This window comes from Aulostomus chinensis, chromosome 24, assembly GCF_037954235.1.
Source record: "Aulostomus chinensis isolate RoL2024-O1b breed Wild chromosome 24, RoL_Achi_v1.0, whole genome shotgun sequence".
NCBI classification, from domain to species: domain Eukaryota; kingdom Metazoa; phylum Chordata; class Actinopteri; order Syngnathiformes; family Aulostomidae; genus Aulostomus; species Aulostomus chinensis.
The window spans coordinates 14,963,121-14,980,797 of NC_141343.1; the positions used below are offsets into that span (position 1 = coordinate 14,963,121).

The window sequence follows — 17,677 nt, forward strand, 5'->3', positions numbered from 1 at the left end:
GTTATGAAGGCCAACGATTTGAAAAAACATCTTTCAGATATGCGGCTTCATACAGATGTGTAAATCTACTTCTATGTACTTTCCTCAGTAAGTTCTCACCAGCAATGATTTTCTTCTACAACCACTGGGTGGCGCCCTGTAGTCTGGATTTCAAAGTCCATTTTCCTGGGGTCAGGAGGAGTAAAGTGCATCCTCAGTCCTGCTACAGCGATTGGATTAGAGTGCATTATTTTCAACAATCAACTGTTTTCAATCCTCCAGGCTTTTAATAGGCAGTTTGGGTTTTTTTGTTCAAATTCCTGTCAATGCTTTAACTGTACTGTGATTTCTGTTTGTGGACCTACAAATTGAGAGTAAACAGGTGTAATTTTGACTCATCTGGTTGAGTGCGAGTTTTCGTACTGCAGAGGGTCCGGGTGTGTCCTTCGGTGCGGACTGGAACGACTGAGCGCTGCTGGGACATCATCTGTGCCTCACTTCTCCTTTCAGAATGAGCAGAAAGAGAACTCTGCTCTGACAACGCCTGGTTTCCCCCAGGGAGCAGGAAACAAGGCGGTTGAACGGAGAGTCATGGAGTTCATAACCACTACTCAAGCATAACTAAGCCTTTATTCATGCATTTTATGACCCTTTGTGGAAGTGAGGAACACGCAGCCCTCTGCACCACCTTAGCTCCGCCCACAACATAAACACCATGGGTAAATATTACAACACGCTAGTTAACGTTAACTGTTACTTACACATTAGTAACTGTTATTAAGTGTAATACTGTGTAATAACCGGTCAACGCAGCTGTGCGTCCCCACTGATCCTGGATCTGGTAAAGGAAGGTTCTGGTGGCTGCTGCTGCAGGATGTGCTTGCTGATGGAGAATTGTTGGGTGGAGGTTCACTGACGGAGGGAGGTGCTGGACCTGCTCTACTTGGACAGAGTCAGGACAGAACTTTGGTTGGGTTTATACAAATAAAATTGACTTGACTTCAGCGGAGACTTGCAGACGGCGTGGTAACGATTTCAAAGGGAAGTTGGAGGAGACCGCTGGTGCCTTGTGAGCTCGAACAGAAGGGGGAACAAATTTAACCCCAACAGCAAATCTGATTCAGAGGAAAAGGAAATTGCTTCACAGGTTCCATCTGACAAATATTGTGCTAATGGGTAGCTATCATTTCAAAATCAACGATAAATATGACAAATGAATCTCATCAGCAACCAAATTCATCGATGTCGCAATTTTAAGGTCAGACTGAACTTCTTTTCATTCTCTACTTTTGCTAACTAGCAGTTAGCCGAGTGTGTTTCTGTTAATATACCGCAAGCTAAGGTCACTGAATACTGGGGGCGCAGCGAAGTAGTTGACTCACTAAACGATACCAAATAAGAAACAGGGCTCACGAAACAAAATAAAGATTAAAGGAAATCAGAAATGCAAAAGTCAAATATTCTTTATTTTCTTCCTTAATATGCAGACATACAAGTTTTGGCTGAGTCTTTACAAAATAAAATGCTCTTTCCCTTCTTTAGACTACAATTGAAATCCAAACATGAAATCTCAATTAAAACAAGGGCATGGCTCAGAGGCAGAGAGGTCGTCTAGCAACTGGTTCTATCCCCACTTCCCCCAGAGACCATGTCCAGGTGTCCTTGAGCAAGAAACTGAACCCCTGATTGCTCCTGATGGCCCTGTGATGGACTGGTGACCCGACCAGGGTGAACCCCGCCTCTCACCCAATGTCAGCTGGGACAGGTTCCAGCATGTACCTTAAAGACACATGAATAAACCCCCACAAACAAAAGTTTCCATTCGTGGTGTTTCTGTAAGCAGACTGTAAAGTCAAGAACACAACAGACCCCTCCAGGAAATGACACCTTGAGCCACAGTTGGTCTAGGATGACATACTTGCGGTTTCCATTTCTGCTCATCGAGCCCACTCGCGCTACAGTCTATCAGTTCCTGAACAAACACCAAGGTATGCACTTTCGTGGTCAGAGTTACTGGTACTTCTGTAAAGGAACCAATGACGCGCGCTTACCAAAAGATATTCCTGTTCTTGATTTTTGGCCTTCCTGCTTTTGTCTGGGGCTTTGAATGAAAGCCCGTTTTCTCTCCAGGTTTACGCCTTCGCTCTAACTTCTCCTTACAGCTCCACTTTCTTCACTCATGGGTAAACGGATGTAACTTTCTACTCAGGCGCTGGCGGGTCTGATTTGATTGCCTGGGACTACGGACGGAGACGCACAATTCCTGTGCTGACGTCAAGCAAGTTCTGCTGACAGGAGGAGTTCCACTGCTTTGCTCTCTTACTGTCAAACTGACAACGGAAGAACAATCCAATTTATTTGAAAATGTGGGCTGGGTGCTTTGTCGCAAAAAAAGTAAGGAAGCGAGAACATGTGCCCTGATCAGTTTATGGCAACATCATCCAATCAAACTGACCAATCAAATCAAGACCTTTCCTAAGGGCGCAGTCACAGCAGTTAGTTGATGCCAAGGTGACCATCTAGCCAGTGGTTAGTAACGCTGTTTATTAATGAGTTACAGCAAAGAGAAGTGGAAACCCAGAGGGAGGTTCAAGTTGCTTAAGGGACATGAGTTCCCCGCGTCACAATAATTGACAGTTAATTGTAGTTAGCCCTCCAGCACAGCTGAGCTAAGCATTCTCAGCATATCCTCATCATGAGAAAGTGCTCTGTCTTATTTGCATGTCACAGTATATCAGGCTGGGCTTGGCTGTGTCTTCTGAACCCACACGATTCTCCTCCCCTACACTGCATTTCACACTTTTCTGAGTTTGATAGAAGAGGAAATGCAATTTGCTGACACGCCGACAGCGATAGATGGTTGTAGCGTCTGTAGCGCGAGTGGCTTCCTCATGGTTTTGCTGCTGCTGCTGCTGGGGGTCGCCCTGTGTGGTACGTACACCTCGGATTCATGCAGTTTCAGGATTGTGAGTTTGTTCGCCTGGTGTACGCGTGCTGGATTTACTGGGTGTGAGTTTGTCATGAGGGGAAATGAATCAGATCTGATAGATGAGGCTCCGGGATGTCTAGATTTCCTTTGAGATTGTGAAGTTGTGATGTTTTCATTTGTTTGAGAACGTCATACCAAACTACCAAAACTCCAGATGTAACAGAAAAGATACCAAGCAAAACTTATAGCTTCAAAGTGTCATTAATTCTTATTCTTTATTTGTCAGTCTACCCAATCAACACTCCAGTTTAAAAATAACTGAATTTTAGGGTTTTACAGGCTTAAAAGATGCCATTCTGTCTTCATCTGGAGGGCAAAGTGACCTCGGCGGCTTCAAACTTACAAAGTGACTTGGAATCCAAACCAAAGAAACTCATTCAAAGGGTAACCTTCAACAACCTTCCCTATGGATGAGAATTCATTACACGCTCATGATGACATACGTCATAACAGAATTTAAGGGGAATTTTTGTAATTCAAGAGGCAATGGCTTCTCTTGGAATGTTTTACTTGAGGATGTGCGCTACAGTTTTGAAGCAGTGTGTCAGCAAATTTCTCACTGCAACTGCTTGGACCAATGAAAAATCTTAATTTCTGCAAGGATGGGCTTCCTCTCCGTCTTTCTCTTCCTCTTTGAACCCATGTCTCTGGCTCTTAAAGTTACCAGCCTTTCCGTCAAGGCAACATGTTTCTGCCAACAGTGGCGTGACCTCTGACACAAACATTTTTGGCACGACGAACACTTAAAAAAACACCCCGGTTTGTGTTCTCAATATTGTTTTCGATGAAAACGGGAAGCTAAAACCCACCGCAGTGCACCACTTCTGCTCAGCCTCAACTCTCCATTTGAGACTGACCACATCCAAATATCCCACCAAACCCATCAAATAAACGTATTCCCATCAGTCGTCTTCGACCGCTCCCTCCACCTCTGTATACAGATGTTTCTCCCTGCGAGTTCCTACTTTTCTGAGGTCATAATCTTTACTAGATGGCATCCGTCTCTCACACGTGATTGAAGGTAGTTTTCATCGGTCCTACTATCCACTCCACTCCACTATTCCACGTGTGCAGAGTTTCAGGACCACAAGTTTAGGACTCGGTAGGCCGAGTTGTTTTGCAACATTGGGTTACCCTCCAGCAGATTCAGGAACTCCCGGTAAGGATGGGGAAAGAAGACAAGGGGGGGTAACAGTGAGAAATCCAGGTGAGGCTAGCGCCATCTAAGGGTCCTAAACTTATAGGTGCCTGAAACTGCAAGACCTCTGGCTCCATAGACACAGGCTGCTTCTATTTATGAGTTTTGGTTTACATCAGACCTTCATGCTTTTTCAAATGAGCCTTCTGAAAATTGGAAAAAAAAAAAAACTCAAACAATTTATAGATGCATCAATGTATGTTTTGGTTTGCTCTATTGTTTGAATGAAATCTGCCAAATTATCAAGAAAAAAAAGGTGAGAATTGTCTTAATTATTCTTACTTGTGTGTTTCAGAGATGGAGGCTTCCAGCTGTCCAACAATCATCTATAAGAAGCTCGGAGACACTGTAGAGCTTCACTCGTGCTCTCCAAGTGAAGGGGTCATCTCTGCAAAGTGGAAACATGGAAATGAACCTCTTGCCAACCTGCACCAAAGTGCAACTGAACCGCTTCAGTTCAAGGGCCGAGTACAAATGAACCCCCAAAATTTCAGCCTAACGGTGAGAAATCTGAAGCCTGAAGATTCTGGTGTTTACAGTTTCGTCTCGGGGGACGAAAAAAGCCAAAGAAATACAGTCTTTGTCACCTTGAAAGTTCTAGGTAAGATGCTTCTGCTTTTCAGTATCCAAAAAAGTAACATTAAAGCAAGTCATAATGTGCTTTAGATAATATTAAAACAACCAAACAATAAAAAAGATAAGCAGAAATAGATTAGTCAATAAAACAACAGTGAAATTAATAGAAAAAAGGGGGACACTGAAAAAGAAGGGTTAGCGTCCCCTACCTGTGGTAGGGCGTTCAATAATTGATGGGCCTGGACAGCAAATAAAAATGTTCATTACAATTAATTAGTGTTTGTCGGTTGGCATAAAAGCCAATTAATGCTACCGCTTCACGGAAATCTGTGGTTTGACCCATGCTTGAATCATGTTTTCGCCACCGTACACAGAGCAGCGCAGTTCTTAAAATTTTGAAATCCAAAATATTCTGGATTTAAGGAAAGGTAAAGGAGGTAGTCATCCATTGGTACAGGTCTCACCTTCAGTGGATGTGGCGTCTCCCATACGCTGAGCATCCTGCTGCTTTGGAGGGTTAGAGATACAGAAGATGTGTTCTACGCAGTAAGTGAACACCCTCCGTAACACTAGTCAGCAAGGGGCAAAGGAACAAGTCCAGAAAGGAAGCTGTCATTGTTGAACGTCTAGCCCCCTTGTCTTGAAGTTTTTGATGAAACGGCTGACAAAAGGTCGAAATCTAACACAATATTCAGATATTTAAACTCTCCCTTCAACACAGGAAAAGGACATCAGCAAATACTGCGCTAGCTTTTTATCTGTCTTGATATCTGTGTTTGCTAACAAGTGGCTAAAGGATAGAGGCTGTTGCACCTAAGAGGAAGCGAGCACGTAGTATCGTGTTAGCTTTCCACTTTAAATAATTACATTGACACTTCCAAAACAAAAAGGTGTTCATTTGTGAAGAACTTTAGTCTCAAGTCTTAACTTTTGCTCACCACGGAACTGTCTTTTCAGCCAAAAAGGCCCAAATCTGACATAGAAATCCCTTGTGCTATAGTTTGAGGAAGCGGTGGTGCTAACGTTCCAGTTGGCCTTAAAAACGGCTCTCCATCCGTTTTACTGCATGTCGTATTCTGTGGTCACTGAAACGTTGCTGGCTGTCAGACAGCTCTTTTTTTTTTGGCTCCATAACCAAAGCACTTCCTTACTTTCCCACACATTTACCACCAAGCAGTTCTTATCAAACAATCTATGAAAACAAAATGGTTCTGCTGTCCACAAGTGGTGACGGTCCATGCGGAGGTCCAAAGTCCTTCTCATTGGTAGTTGTACTCCTCCTGTCTCTCCACTCTTTCATCAGAGCCCATAGCTTCGAAGCCTTTCCTGCACGTCAACACCACCTGGCACTCCATGACCGGCTCCTGCGCTGTTTTTCTGGACTGCAGAGCAGCAAATAACATAAACGTCACCCACAAGTGGAGGGTGAGGAACCAGACCTTTAGTGGCTCCACGCTGCTGTACAACACCCAGCCAAAGGCCGGCGTCACCAAATTCACCTGCACCATATCCAATAACATCAGTGAGACGTCTGCATCAGAAACAGTGACGTGCAGCAACACATCATCGTTGCCTCAACTACACTCAGGTGTGTTTCCCACAGCGGCGCTGCTCTTGCCTTCAAAATAAAAGAAGCTGCCCAGCTCGCTAGGAACGTCCCCACAGAGTTAGCTAACGCCGAGTTCTACTGACAAAACAAGTCATGCTTCAAACATTGAAAAAATATTGCAAGGACTTTAAGGGTCCCAAAGACAAAATATTAAATGGCAACATCCTGAAGGATGTTTGGTAAATTTAGGAACAGCAGATCAATAACGACATGAAACATTATTCAAATATTTCAAGAACAAAAACTAACACTTGCTGGGAGCACTTTTAGTTTTGTGGGAAGATTCTAATGGTGGCATTAGCTCCCAAGTTAGCCTGTAGCTAGCTTGGGAGCTACTGGCTACAGTGAGCAGTGAGTTTAAAAACCTAGCTTGTACACAGTGACACTTCAATTACGATGGATGAGCAGTATGTAGGCAGTATATCATTTTAGTTTTGAATTGTTTGGAAAATTACTGCAACATCTTTTCCAGCAAAGCTCCATCAGTGTTTTGTGGACTTAAAAACTTAAAAAAAAAAAACATTTTTAACAGCAACACAAGTGGAAATACTTCTCCAAAAGTAGTATTAGTGGTGGTAGTAGTATCATGACTGCACAGTTGATCTCCACTGAGACTGAAACCCTCCAACTTCTGCTTGTCAAACTGCTGACTGGTAAGCATGAGAGCATCAAACATGGTGGGTAGAAAGGTTCTCTCTTCCTGCTGCAAGGACTGTTTTCTTTGGTGCTGTTTTTGAAGTTGGGATGATTGTTGGTCATCGCTTGCAGAGACCACAGCCTTCATCCTCAGCGGGGCAGTCGGAGCAGGTTTGTTTCTCACGGTGTTGGTTTCTGCTCTGGTGGTTTACCGCTGTAAACGAAAGCCAGCAGGTGAGAAACCTCTCACTTTTTTAAGCTTCAACGTTTAACGTGATATTTTCTCATTATTATTTTATTATTTGATGTTTTCTCGTGTTGCTCTGCTCGTCTTTTCAAATCCTCCTCTTCAGGGAACCTTGCTGATGACCTCACGGTTTATGCCGACATCTCAGATGTTGAAGTCAGAGACGTGAGTGTGGGTTGTTGGGTTTTTTTCGATCCGGGGGGATGTACCTGTGTTCCTCTTTGACGCACACTTATCAACACACACTTATCAACACACACTTATCCACTCACACTTCCAGGTGAAGAAGCCCAGAGCTATGAGCTGCCAGAAGTATGAAACCGTAGATCACGTCAATCTGCCGAAGGTCAGACAAACACATTCATGTTGGTTTCTACACAAAATGATGGAGCGCATTCGTCGTGTTTTTGACATATTTCACCTCTGTCACATTTCTGTTTATCTACAAAGTTCAGGACAAAGTGGGACAAATCTGACCTGTGTAGGAATTTTTCAACAAGTCGTCATTAATCAATCAGAAGGACCCACAGAGTCTATGTAGTGTGCTGTTCCAAATCCGGAGAGGACACCTTCCAGTTGGTTCAAAAGAATTTATTCAGATTAACAGGAAAGAATCCAGAGCTCTGGAGATGGTCTTCCCCTATGCTGGAGTCAGCATACACAGTTGCGTCGTCCCTGGCGTTGGGGCAAGAAGTCCAACGATCTAACTATCTTCTCCAGTTTTATGTGTTACAGGGGAGGTGCTTATGTGATCGCTTCTGCGTGCAAGTGTGTATTTTTGATCTTCATGTCTGTTGCAGGATCTTCTGTCTGACCCCGTGCCAGTCCCTTCTGGTCCATCGTGGCCTTGTTGTTGCAGCTGTGAAGATTAAAACCTCTTTCCGATTTACGGCCATGCTCTTATCTTTCACGGCCTCATCCCACCATAGAAATTCTTGTGGACTCTGTTCTGACTTAATTAGCTTGAGGGAGTGATGCTAGCATGAGCTACACCCCCGCTATTCCCTATTGTGACCTTTTCACCTGTCCACTCTTAAACAGTCTGGTCTGTGCTTCACTGCTGATAGGAAGTGTTTTTCTGTTGTCTTCTATCTTGGAACGTCGATCTGTGTTGTCTCCAGTATTTATAAGTTCCTTCCTAGAGTCGCAATGGCACCAACTAATCCTGGTGCTTTGGAGATTTGTGGGACCCCTCTGTAAAACACCTTTTACTACTTCCAGATGTTCATCAGGTCAAATAAGGTGACTTGTAGCCAAGTCATTGATTCTGCCTGGGATGCATGAGCAGGAGATCCCGGTACCGCTACTAACACTAAAGAAGTACATTGATGAACTAAATACAGTGTTGGAACCTTTCCTACCTCTTTGGGAACTGCCACAGAAACACCTTTATTACAACTGCCTTGTGTGTCCTGCACTCTATTTTAAGTGAATGTATGTATAAATTTAACTACAGTTTAAGCAAATATATATAAATTTGTCTACACCTGCAGTACAGTTCCATTTGTGACCCGCCAGATTGAACTGTAAATCACTGTTTTCTGACATGTGTGTAATTAATTAATTGATTAATTACATGAAAAGAAGGTTGTTTTTTTAATGCTTTATTGATCGATTTAATCAGGCAGGCGAGTGAAGGTAAGTCTGACTTCAAGGACCCTCGGGGCATGCAGGGCAGTGCTCAGGGTCCTGGAGCGCCCTCTGGTGGGCTGTCGAGTTGACTATTTTTGTAAGGGAAGTTTTGTTTTAGTAAAGTTCAGTAGGACGGGAATGGAAATGGAAACCCTGTGCATTTGTAAAAAACAAACTGAGATCCTTTCAAGATCCTTCCTTTGTTTTAATGATGAAATTAATTCGTCTGCTGCTGAGCCTGATGTCCCTTTTTGATCGTTTGATAATCGTTACGTCTTCGTCCTCTTGAACAGCCGAACCGGTGGAACCCACAGGTTTTCACTTGCTTCGGGAGTTCTATTCCGTATTCAGCAGGGCGCCATCAAGTGGATTATTTTAATTAGAACAGCTTTGTTCACTTGTGGTCGAACGGGAATTCTGACTGGCGTTGTGACCTCTCTACTTCCCAGGCTGAGACCGTGTACGACACGATCAGGTTGAGTCACATGACGAGAGGCGGCACGACGCTCTACCAGGAAGTCTCTTAGAGGGAACCAAGACAGGAGCCAGACACTTCAGTCTGAAGCCTTGACACAAGCCTGACACCCCAGGACAGGAACAAGAGCAGAAAAGAGAGGATTGACACGCTTGTGGAGTGAAGTTTGCTGCCTTGTCGATTTTGTAAATGGGTTATTTTGGACTCTTGGGAGGTGTTTGTATGTGCTGAGCCTCAGCTGATGGTTTCGTCTCCATCAAAGCTCGACAGAACTTCATCTCGTCAGAAGTTACTCACTGGTTACTTTCATCACCACGTACTCTGACCACTGTGTACTTCCGGAAGGTTATTTTGGAATGCTAGTCTCTTTTGGTCTTGTATAATTTTTAATAAAATGTGTTCTCTTCCATGTCACCTTTATAAAGAAGTACTGTCTGTAAGGAAAAACCTCTATCAAACTCACACTCACCCGACTACAGCTAATTTGGAGGAGGTGAACCACATGTGCTGCATTTAAAACCCCAAGGCCTCGATTAAAAGATCAAGTAATAGAAGACAAAATGACAAAGTAGTCGTTTTATGGAGAATTAATATTGAACAATCGAGTAAATCTTCTCTTATTGTGTTGGTGTTCTACTCTGTGTACAGCTCATAACACCCACTATTCACCCTGTGGGAGGTGCCGCCCTCCGGGAGGCGGTACCCTCTGGGAGGTGCCGCCCTCCGGGAGGCGGTACCCTCTGGGAGGTGCCGCCCTCCGGGAGGCGGTACCCTCTGGGAGGTGCCGCCCTCCGGGAGGCGGTACCCTCTGGGAGGTGCCACCCTCCGGGAGGCGGTACAGGGCAGTTCAAGCATGACGAACAGAGTGAAAACAGCACACATCCCAGGGCTGGTAGACGGACACACAGACATCATGTCTGTATGCAATGATGCGCTCGTGGCCTTGTGTTTCTGTCAGACGCTCTCGTAAAACAGCTGCTAAATGGACATCATCACTTTTTACACACATGTAGGTTGTTTTTTTTTACTGATTTATTCAGCAGCACCCCTTTGCTAACTTGTACAAGGGAATTTTTCTTTCTTTCCTTTGCACTGAAGGGGTTTCCCACGATTCTTGCCGTTCTTTTGTATGACGATGAAGATTCTGATTCTGAGGAACAAGGGACCACGCACGCACGCACTTAGACGCTCCACAATCAAGCTGAATTTTTTTTACTCAAGGAATGTTCACATATTAAAACAACTTCGCAAGAAAGAAAATATTGAAAAGTGGATGAAAACAAGAAGAATAAAAACTTTTTATTCAGTAACTGATACTAAAATAGGAACACGGCTAAGATTGCAACACTTAACCCTTTCCAAGCTTCAAAGTCCCCCTCTCTCCTCCCTTGTTGAAAAGTCCAGAACACCAACATGCTACCCTGCTGCCACGTCTCAATCAGAGACTCGTCTCTATCAAGGCGTCGCCATGGAGCAGAACGCCTCGTCCTTTTCTACTGAGTGTCCTCTAAACGGGAGTCTGGCTCCTGGATTGTTGTCAGGATCAAACATACAAAGTCTTTTCATTTCACAGAAATTTGATAAAGACTCTGATGCAGTTGACATTTATTGACCTGCAGCGATTCGGACCGTCGCCGTCTGCTGACGTCGAGGACCAGAGGAAGAAGGAGGTTCGCACCGGGGTATCACTACGTCCTTGGGAACTGTACATTCGATGGGTTCAGTGACTCTGTATCTGTTGGGGTTCGGGTGTGGGGCTGCTGGTCCGGGAGAGTTTTACACATTTGAGTTAGTTTGTGTAGGAGTTGCTATACCCTGTTTGTCCTCTGAAGAGTCTCCAAACATCAGAAAATACATTCATTTCTTGCTTTCTTGTGCGACGGATCCACTTTTTACACAGCGACATGCTCAACTCCCGCTGGATGGTTCATCTTGAGGTTGTCATTCTCGAGGTCGTTCAAACATCCTTAAAACTCCTGCTCTTCTCCTTTTGCATCTTTTTTGAAAACTTATTGAGGGAGAAACTTGATTTAAGTGAAAAATCACTGCACCCTGTTGCAGCATTAACCACTGATGCAGGTGTAGGAAATGAAAAAGGGAGCGAGACAAAAACGTACCTTTAGACTGTGTTGGGACTGAAATGGGAACAGCTTTTTCTCCTGAAAGGTGGAGAAGAATTCATATGAGTTTGTGGTGCAGTGACAACTTCAATCTGAAGAACAACCTCCATCCATGTTACACGCCGGACGCCATCTAGTGGCCATCCTAATTACGACTACAAGAATGTATGATGTCACGAGAGGTCAAGAGGAGGCATGAATCCGTATGTGGAGGTGGAGGGAGCGCTGGAGATTGAGGCTTGAGGCTGTTTTGATGGGATATTTCGATGCCACTCGGCTGCTTTGTTGATGTGGTGTCACCGCTGATGAATATTTTTTATTTGCTCGTTTGAACCCAAACCAAGATCAAGTCTTTAAGAAGCGTTTTCGTACCCAAACCAGACAGCGCTAAAAACACTGTCGTACTGGAGTCCGTAAAAAATTGTTGCCCTGAACATGAGATAATATAGAATTGAAAATTAAAATATTAATTAAAAATATAGTGTCAAAGAGCAAAAATCATTCGTCCGACCATAATTCAGCTTTTGATCTGAATTTAATCACTTCCTTTAAAACCGAACCAGACAGGCGTCAGTATGAATGGGACATCTTGAAACTCACTTGTTGGGTGGAGTGAAAAGGAAATGAGGTTCTGACAGCTGCTGCGAGGGCAAAGCCACAATCAGTATCATTTACCAGCGATGACCTTTTTACAAAAAATTTTTTTTTTAAACAAATTACAGCAATTATCGCATTAAATAAAGATTATTCATGCCTCAGGCCTTTTCGGAGACAGGGGATTTAAGTTGAAGTGGAACAGGTGCATGTGCGGTAAAAACCAACCCCACAAAGACGTTTCTTTGCAAGAAATGAACGTGGAGCAAAGGTGTGATGGTGGGTGAAGAGAGAAACCACACCGGACTTGTAGAGAATCGTCACAGAGCAAAGCTGAGAGGAACTGTTGCTCTTGCATCAAGGTTTGACCACTCAGACTCCTTTCAGAGATTCTATGGCACTCATGAGCTGTGACACGTTCCGTTAACATTCCACATTTTCAAAATTAGAGAGCAATTCTCTGGTGTACTGCCCTTTTTTTTTTAAGTATTCAAAAAAATTTGTCCCACACACACCTAAATAATTTGTATTGAAAAAGAATGCAAATTACACCTTTTATTTGTAATTTGTGGTTGTTGTTTTTTTTTTCTCTAATCAGCTACAAGTCAAATTAAACACTGACCAGGCGTGAAACGAAGAATCCACAAAATACAAATAACGGAAAAACATCAAGAAAACATGCAAAATATCCCTGATTCTTACTCAAATCTATAAATACTACTTACGTTTTTCTCCATACTTGTATTTTTTGTACACTGCACTATAATGATGTCAGAAAGGTCAAACACTGATGTCCAATGCAAAAATTATTACATGTCTTCATGGAGTACGCTAACTTTTTGGTGAAATATGCTCATTTTCCATCGCCCCTTGAGCCAGACAAGAAGATAGACACCCTTCTCACCTCTGTGCTGCATTAGAGTGAAATGCTAGTTAGCTTAGCATAGTGAATGGTAGTGGGTGGTAAGTGTTAGCATCGCTCCATCAAATATGTATTTTTTCCCCCCAAAGAACAGTCCGTCTGCATTAGCATACCTTGGAGTCTGCTCAAATATGAAATCACAATTCAAAATTATGAGACTTCGCCAGAACTACTTCCCTGACAAGGCGTAGTGATTTCCCGCAGCACGTCAAAACCTCATTTTAACTGTGGCCAAAAAACAACAACAACAACAACAAAAGACCATGTATTTGCTAACGTTGTCTATGCTAAGCTTGATGGAGATACCTTTGGAGGAGTAATGATGCTTTCCACTCACCTTAAAAAGCATATAATCGCTGACAGAGACAGCCCAGTAACGATGCCAATGCATGTGAAAACGCCACTTCTATCCCTCGATGAAAGCTGATGTTGTGATGTGGTCTCTGCAAACACGTAGGACACAAGATGGTTGTTAGTAAGCAGATATGGAAGCCTTGCCAACAATTAGCCAACAATAAAATGTGTCCATTTCACACAAATCCTCATAAATCTTATTTCCTCTTACAATTGCATGACTATTATTCCTCGTGATGGGTGGTGTACCTTTACACGGTGGACTGAAAACTCTCCGTGATGTCTCGCCACTCTTTTTGGCGACGCACGTGACCTGGATCGGATTCTGAATCTTTTTGAAGAAAGTAAAAGTACTTCCTGAGGTCCCATCTAGATCAGAGGTGTTGACGGGTGTCGTGAGGGAAGGTCTGACTTCCCAGGAGAGTTGGACACCTTCATCTGGAGAGAGACAGCGCAACCCCACCCAGCAGCCTTGCGTTGTCGGTGCTATGAACATCGTCTCTATGGTCAGTTGTTGGAGGTGTTCTAGGGGGAAATATGGAATTACACCTTGGTACACCTGAAGCAGATGGGGATGCCATGGCAACAATCACAGATCAGGTCATGACCATTTCAGCATTTGTTGAGACATTTCAACCAAAGTTTGAACCTGATGGCACCGCAAGGAAGTCAGGGGTTCACCCGTCTTCTTCTTTTGGGAAAATTTAGGCTTCATTCCAATTTTTTCCTTCAGGGTCGCCTCACAGTGGGTTGTCCGTACCGCGCCCCAGCATGTTTACCCTCCAAAGTCCAGTTCATAGGACCAGCGCCAAGACTTCCAAAATGGGGTACGCACAGTCAAATCAAGGGGCCAGAATACTATCGGATCCTCTCTAAGAAGCTGTTCCTACTCTTCCTCTGCTTGGCTCCGACCCTCCTCCCTCTCTCCCCAAACACCTGTGGGCACAGTACCAGCCAATCAGAGGCAGCGTCGGGCCCTGGCTGAGTTTTATGTGATCTACACCCAGCAGCTTTCCGTTATGAACAGAAGGTCCACCTGTCTGCAGACATTTTTTTTGCCTTGTCAAGGAAAAGTAAGGGCTTTTAACCCCTAATTGTGAGCTGTCTTGGCCCTGGCACGACGCAGCTGCATGGAGTTGATGCGCTGTCGTCTGGCAGCTCAGTGGACAGAGGTGATGGACACGTCACCAAACCTGCAGTTTTAGTCCAATTCAGGACATTTAGGACAATCATGCTTCAGGAGAGTCCATAGAAACCCAACCATGTGTGAATGCCTAATCCCGAGCATGAGGCTTTCCTGGACTTCCCCCCAGAAAATATTTAAGAAAAATAGTTGTGTAAAAATACTGTACGGAAATCTTTGTCCGCCAAGCGACACTTACGTCTCACGTTGAGCTTGATCTTGTTTTCTTTGCTCTCTCTCTCAGTGGTGACCAGCTCCACCGTGTATTCCAAGCCGTCATCTTTGGTTAAATTATCGATCATCAAATTACCTTTTTTTGTTTAAAAAAAAGAGAAAAAAAAGAAAGTGTGGTCAAAAGAGGAAAACTTTTTTTTTTTTTTTTTAAATGAAGTACTTGGAGGAAATAAAACAGACCTGAAGAGATGTTGAGATGTAGTCTCCCCGTGTACCGATAAAAGCGCTCAAGGTTTTTGGTGCCAGCGTGATAGGTGGCGATCCAGGTCTCGTTGTAGTAGACCCACCACCTGACGGAGGAGAGGTTCCACGATGGGTTGGCGCCAGAGGGCAAGATAACGGACTCCCCCACGTACGCTGAGACGGCCTTGATGGGTTCAGCTTGTACCTCTGTCAGGATCATCAACAAACTCATGACCGTCTCTCGTGAGCAGGGAGAACCCAGCACTTCCCCTCCCAGTGTAGTCGTCGTTGTCTCCAGTTCTCCTTTCAGAGTATTTCAAGGGAAACTCTCTGCTTTTGTTAATCTGAGTTAAATCGAACCTGGCAGGAGCCTTAAGACGTTTTTGTACAGACAAAAGTCTGAACCGGAACCCTTCGCTCGTCATACGAGCAGGAAAAATAGTCTCAGTCTCATTTCAGCAAGTTACTTTTGCTTCTGAAATATTCAAAATTACAATTTTAGATACTTCAGGAAGGGTCTGAAAGTTTACTCATGTTGATAGCTTGATAGTTAAGAAAAAGCAGGACTTACCAGGTAGAAGCAGAATAAGAAGGAATTGTAGTTTAATCATTTCTGTCAATCATCGAGACGATCATGATGAATGTGAGAGGGTCACGCAGACTTCCTGTTACACAGTGTGTGTGGAATAAACCAATTGAAAGATGTCGGGGGGATTACGTTACCATAACGCAGCTGTTTATGGACACAGTAGATCATTTATTAAAAATATTCACATCACCTCCTTTTTAAAAAAACAAAGCAAAATATAAAACCAAAACAAACAAAAATAATTATCAAAGTTAGAGTAAGTACATGGATTGGAAAAAATACAGGAATTATTTAATCTTACCTCCCAAAATTTTATAGAAACTACTGTACGAAAAAAACTGTCTTTAGGGTAGAAAAGGGATTTTTGTGTGTGTGTGTGTGTGTGTGTGTGTGTGTGTGTGTAACAAGAAAACCCTCCCGCAGTTTCATTACAGCCAGAGACAATCAGTTAAAACCATTTAAACAGTAATAGTGTGTTGTTTCTTCTGACGCTACTCTCATGACACTACTTTTAAAAAAAGGTGCTATGTGAATCAGACAACAGTCAGATTCATTCGTACTCCAAGAACATAGCGGGCAGCATTTTGCTAGTTTTGTAGTTGTGCCAAAATAAATCTGTATAATACATATAAGTCCATCCATCAAACGATAGAAGTTTCTGATGGTGGAAAGGCAGCTAGCTAAAACAAGCTAACGTGCGCTTGCTATCTGTAGCTTTCTCTGTAAATATGTGTTGAAAAACAGACGGACATCGCCTTACCGCAAGGCTCATCAGGATGAGTTTCTGTTGCTTTGAGAAAGGAAATAATCACAATGACTGACTTCACATATAAATATGAGGACACGGGATGTTTCAATCAGCAGATGAAAAGAATAAAGCCAGCTACTAACAAAAGGCAGAGCCAGAGGTACGTTTGCTGAAACTCTGAGCCGCTTGAGCTAACACTTATAATCTTCATCTGTGACGTCAGCCTATAGCTAGCTTAGCTATAGCTAGCTTAGCTATAGCTAGCTTAGCTATAGCTGGCTTAGCTATAGCTGGCTTAGTTATAACTAGCTTGGCCAAATACTAGCTAGCTTATCCAAACAAAGTCCGTATATTTGTGTACAACATCAACTTGCCTTCTTCACCCTCCTATGCTACACTTATTCGCCACCACTCTTGATATGACCAAACGTAACATAGCTAGATAGCACGAGGATAACTATAAATATAACACAAGACACGGCCATGTTTGACAAAACATTAAAACTCCCCACTTTCAAACTTGTGAAGGTTTTAAAGTAAAATACTTAATATACTGTATATCACCTTTAACCCGAATTCTCTGTGACTCAACTCGTTTATCGACGCTTAAAAAGGCTAGCAGGTAAGAGCTACAATAGCCATGGCTAAATGCTACATCACAGTTCAATTTTGACAAAGAGCACCTCTACAAGACTGGGCCACAAGGTTCGAAAATGATGACGCGAAAACATCAGTCAGAGATGGAACATTTAGCTGCCAGAAAAAGCAGCACACTGGCTGTATTGCGCTGACGCTTATTGTTCAGACTCAACTGTAGCGGTAAAAACATCTATTACTATTGTGCTTAAAAAGTGGCATTTACAGCATATTCAGTACAAGAGTATTCGTATTAAAAACTCTGAGGGTAGATTTCTGGGGAAGGAAAAAAAGAGAAGTGAGTAAAACAATGCCCGTGGTGCGGTCCACCCCTCTTTTCTAAGTTTACACGACAAACAAGAAGTTCAAGTCACAAGGAGAAGAGGAGGCTGACCTAAAACAATTCCTGAAGCTTGTGTTTGGAGAGGTCAACTGTACAATGTTGCTGCACACTTGGAGGAATATTTACTCCTGGTAGTCCTCGCCTCGACAAGTTTTGAATAAACTCCACAACCAAATAATGAAATGTTTACCAAAAGAAAGTAGTTCATTCAATTTCGATGAAATATTATTGTGGGAAAAAAACAAAAAAACAAAACGTAATTCTTCAGTAAAAAAAAAAAGAAAAAGAAAAAAGTAGCAGTAGTCAGTGCTGCATCATCAGAATCTAAAACAAGAGGAACAATGATGGAGTACTCGTCACGTCCCAGACATGTTGGTGTACGAGAGCAAAAAATCCATGATGTCATCCCAAAAAAGTATAAAAAAAGTAC

General features: G+C 43.2%; 2 protein-coding genes and 1 long non-coding RNA gene across 6 annotated transcripts; 1 reads left to right on the forward strand and 2 right to left on the reverse strand.

Moving 5' to 3' along the window:
• The first annotated feature begins 1,021 nt into the window (after positions 1–1,021).
• On the forward strand, positions 1,022–9,831 carry LOC147238831 (CD48 antigen). Of its 3 annotated transcripts, XM_086197768.1 has the most exons (8): positions 1,022–1,237; positions 2,189–2,373; positions 4,462–4,767; positions 6,046–6,330; positions 7,120–7,221; positions 7,341–7,399; positions 7,515–7,580; positions 9,316–9,831. In XM_086197768.1, the coding sequence occupies exons 3-8, from the start codon at positions 4,464–4,466 to the stop codon at positions 9,391–9,393; spliced, it is 894 nt and encodes a 297-aa protein (XP_086053894.1). In that variant the 5' UTR covers positions 1,022–1,237; positions 2,189–2,373; positions 4,462–4,463; the 3' UTR covers positions 9,394–9,831. The 3 variants fall into 3 exon arrangements, with proteins under 3 accessions (XP_086053894.1, XP_086053893.1, XP_086053892.1); XM_086197767.1 differs by lacking the exon at positions 2,189–2,373 and having other exon boundaries at positions 1,023–1,237; XM_086197766.1 differs by lacking the exons at positions 1,022–1,237; positions 2,189–2,373 and adding an exon at positions 2,769–2,910.
• On the reverse strand, positions 1,396–6,465 carry LOC147238832 (uncharacterized). Its single transcript, XR_015111851.1, has 4 exons — positions 6,242–6,465; positions 5,207–6,124; positions 4,449–4,554; positions 1,396–1,758 (listed from the first exon to the last, which is right to left on the reverse strand). It is a non-coding gene; the product is annotated as an uncharacterized LOC147238832 (long non-coding RNA).
• Positions 9,832–10,615: 784 nt separating the features above from the next.
• On the reverse strand, positions 10,616–17,676 carry LOC147238833 (uncharacterized). Of its 2 annotated transcripts, XM_086197948.1 has the most exons (8): positions 16,281–17,676; positions 15,503–15,596; positions 14,929–15,138; positions 14,714–14,824; positions 13,581–13,856; positions 13,315–13,420; positions 11,459–11,500; positions 10,616–11,349 (listed from the first exon to the last, which is right to left on the reverse strand). In XM_086197948.1, the coding sequence occupies exons 2-7, from the start codon at positions 15,540–15,542 to the stop codon at positions 11,461–11,463; spliced, it is 783 nt and encodes a 260-aa protein (XP_086054074.1). In that variant the 5' UTR covers positions 15,543–15,596; positions 16,281–17,676; the 3' UTR covers positions 10,616–11,349; positions 11,459–11,460. The 2 variants fall into 2 exon arrangements, with proteins under 2 accessions (XP_086054074.1, XP_086054073.1); XM_086197947.1 differs by having other exon boundaries at positions 15,503–17,676.
• Position 17,677: the final 1 nt, after the last annotated feature.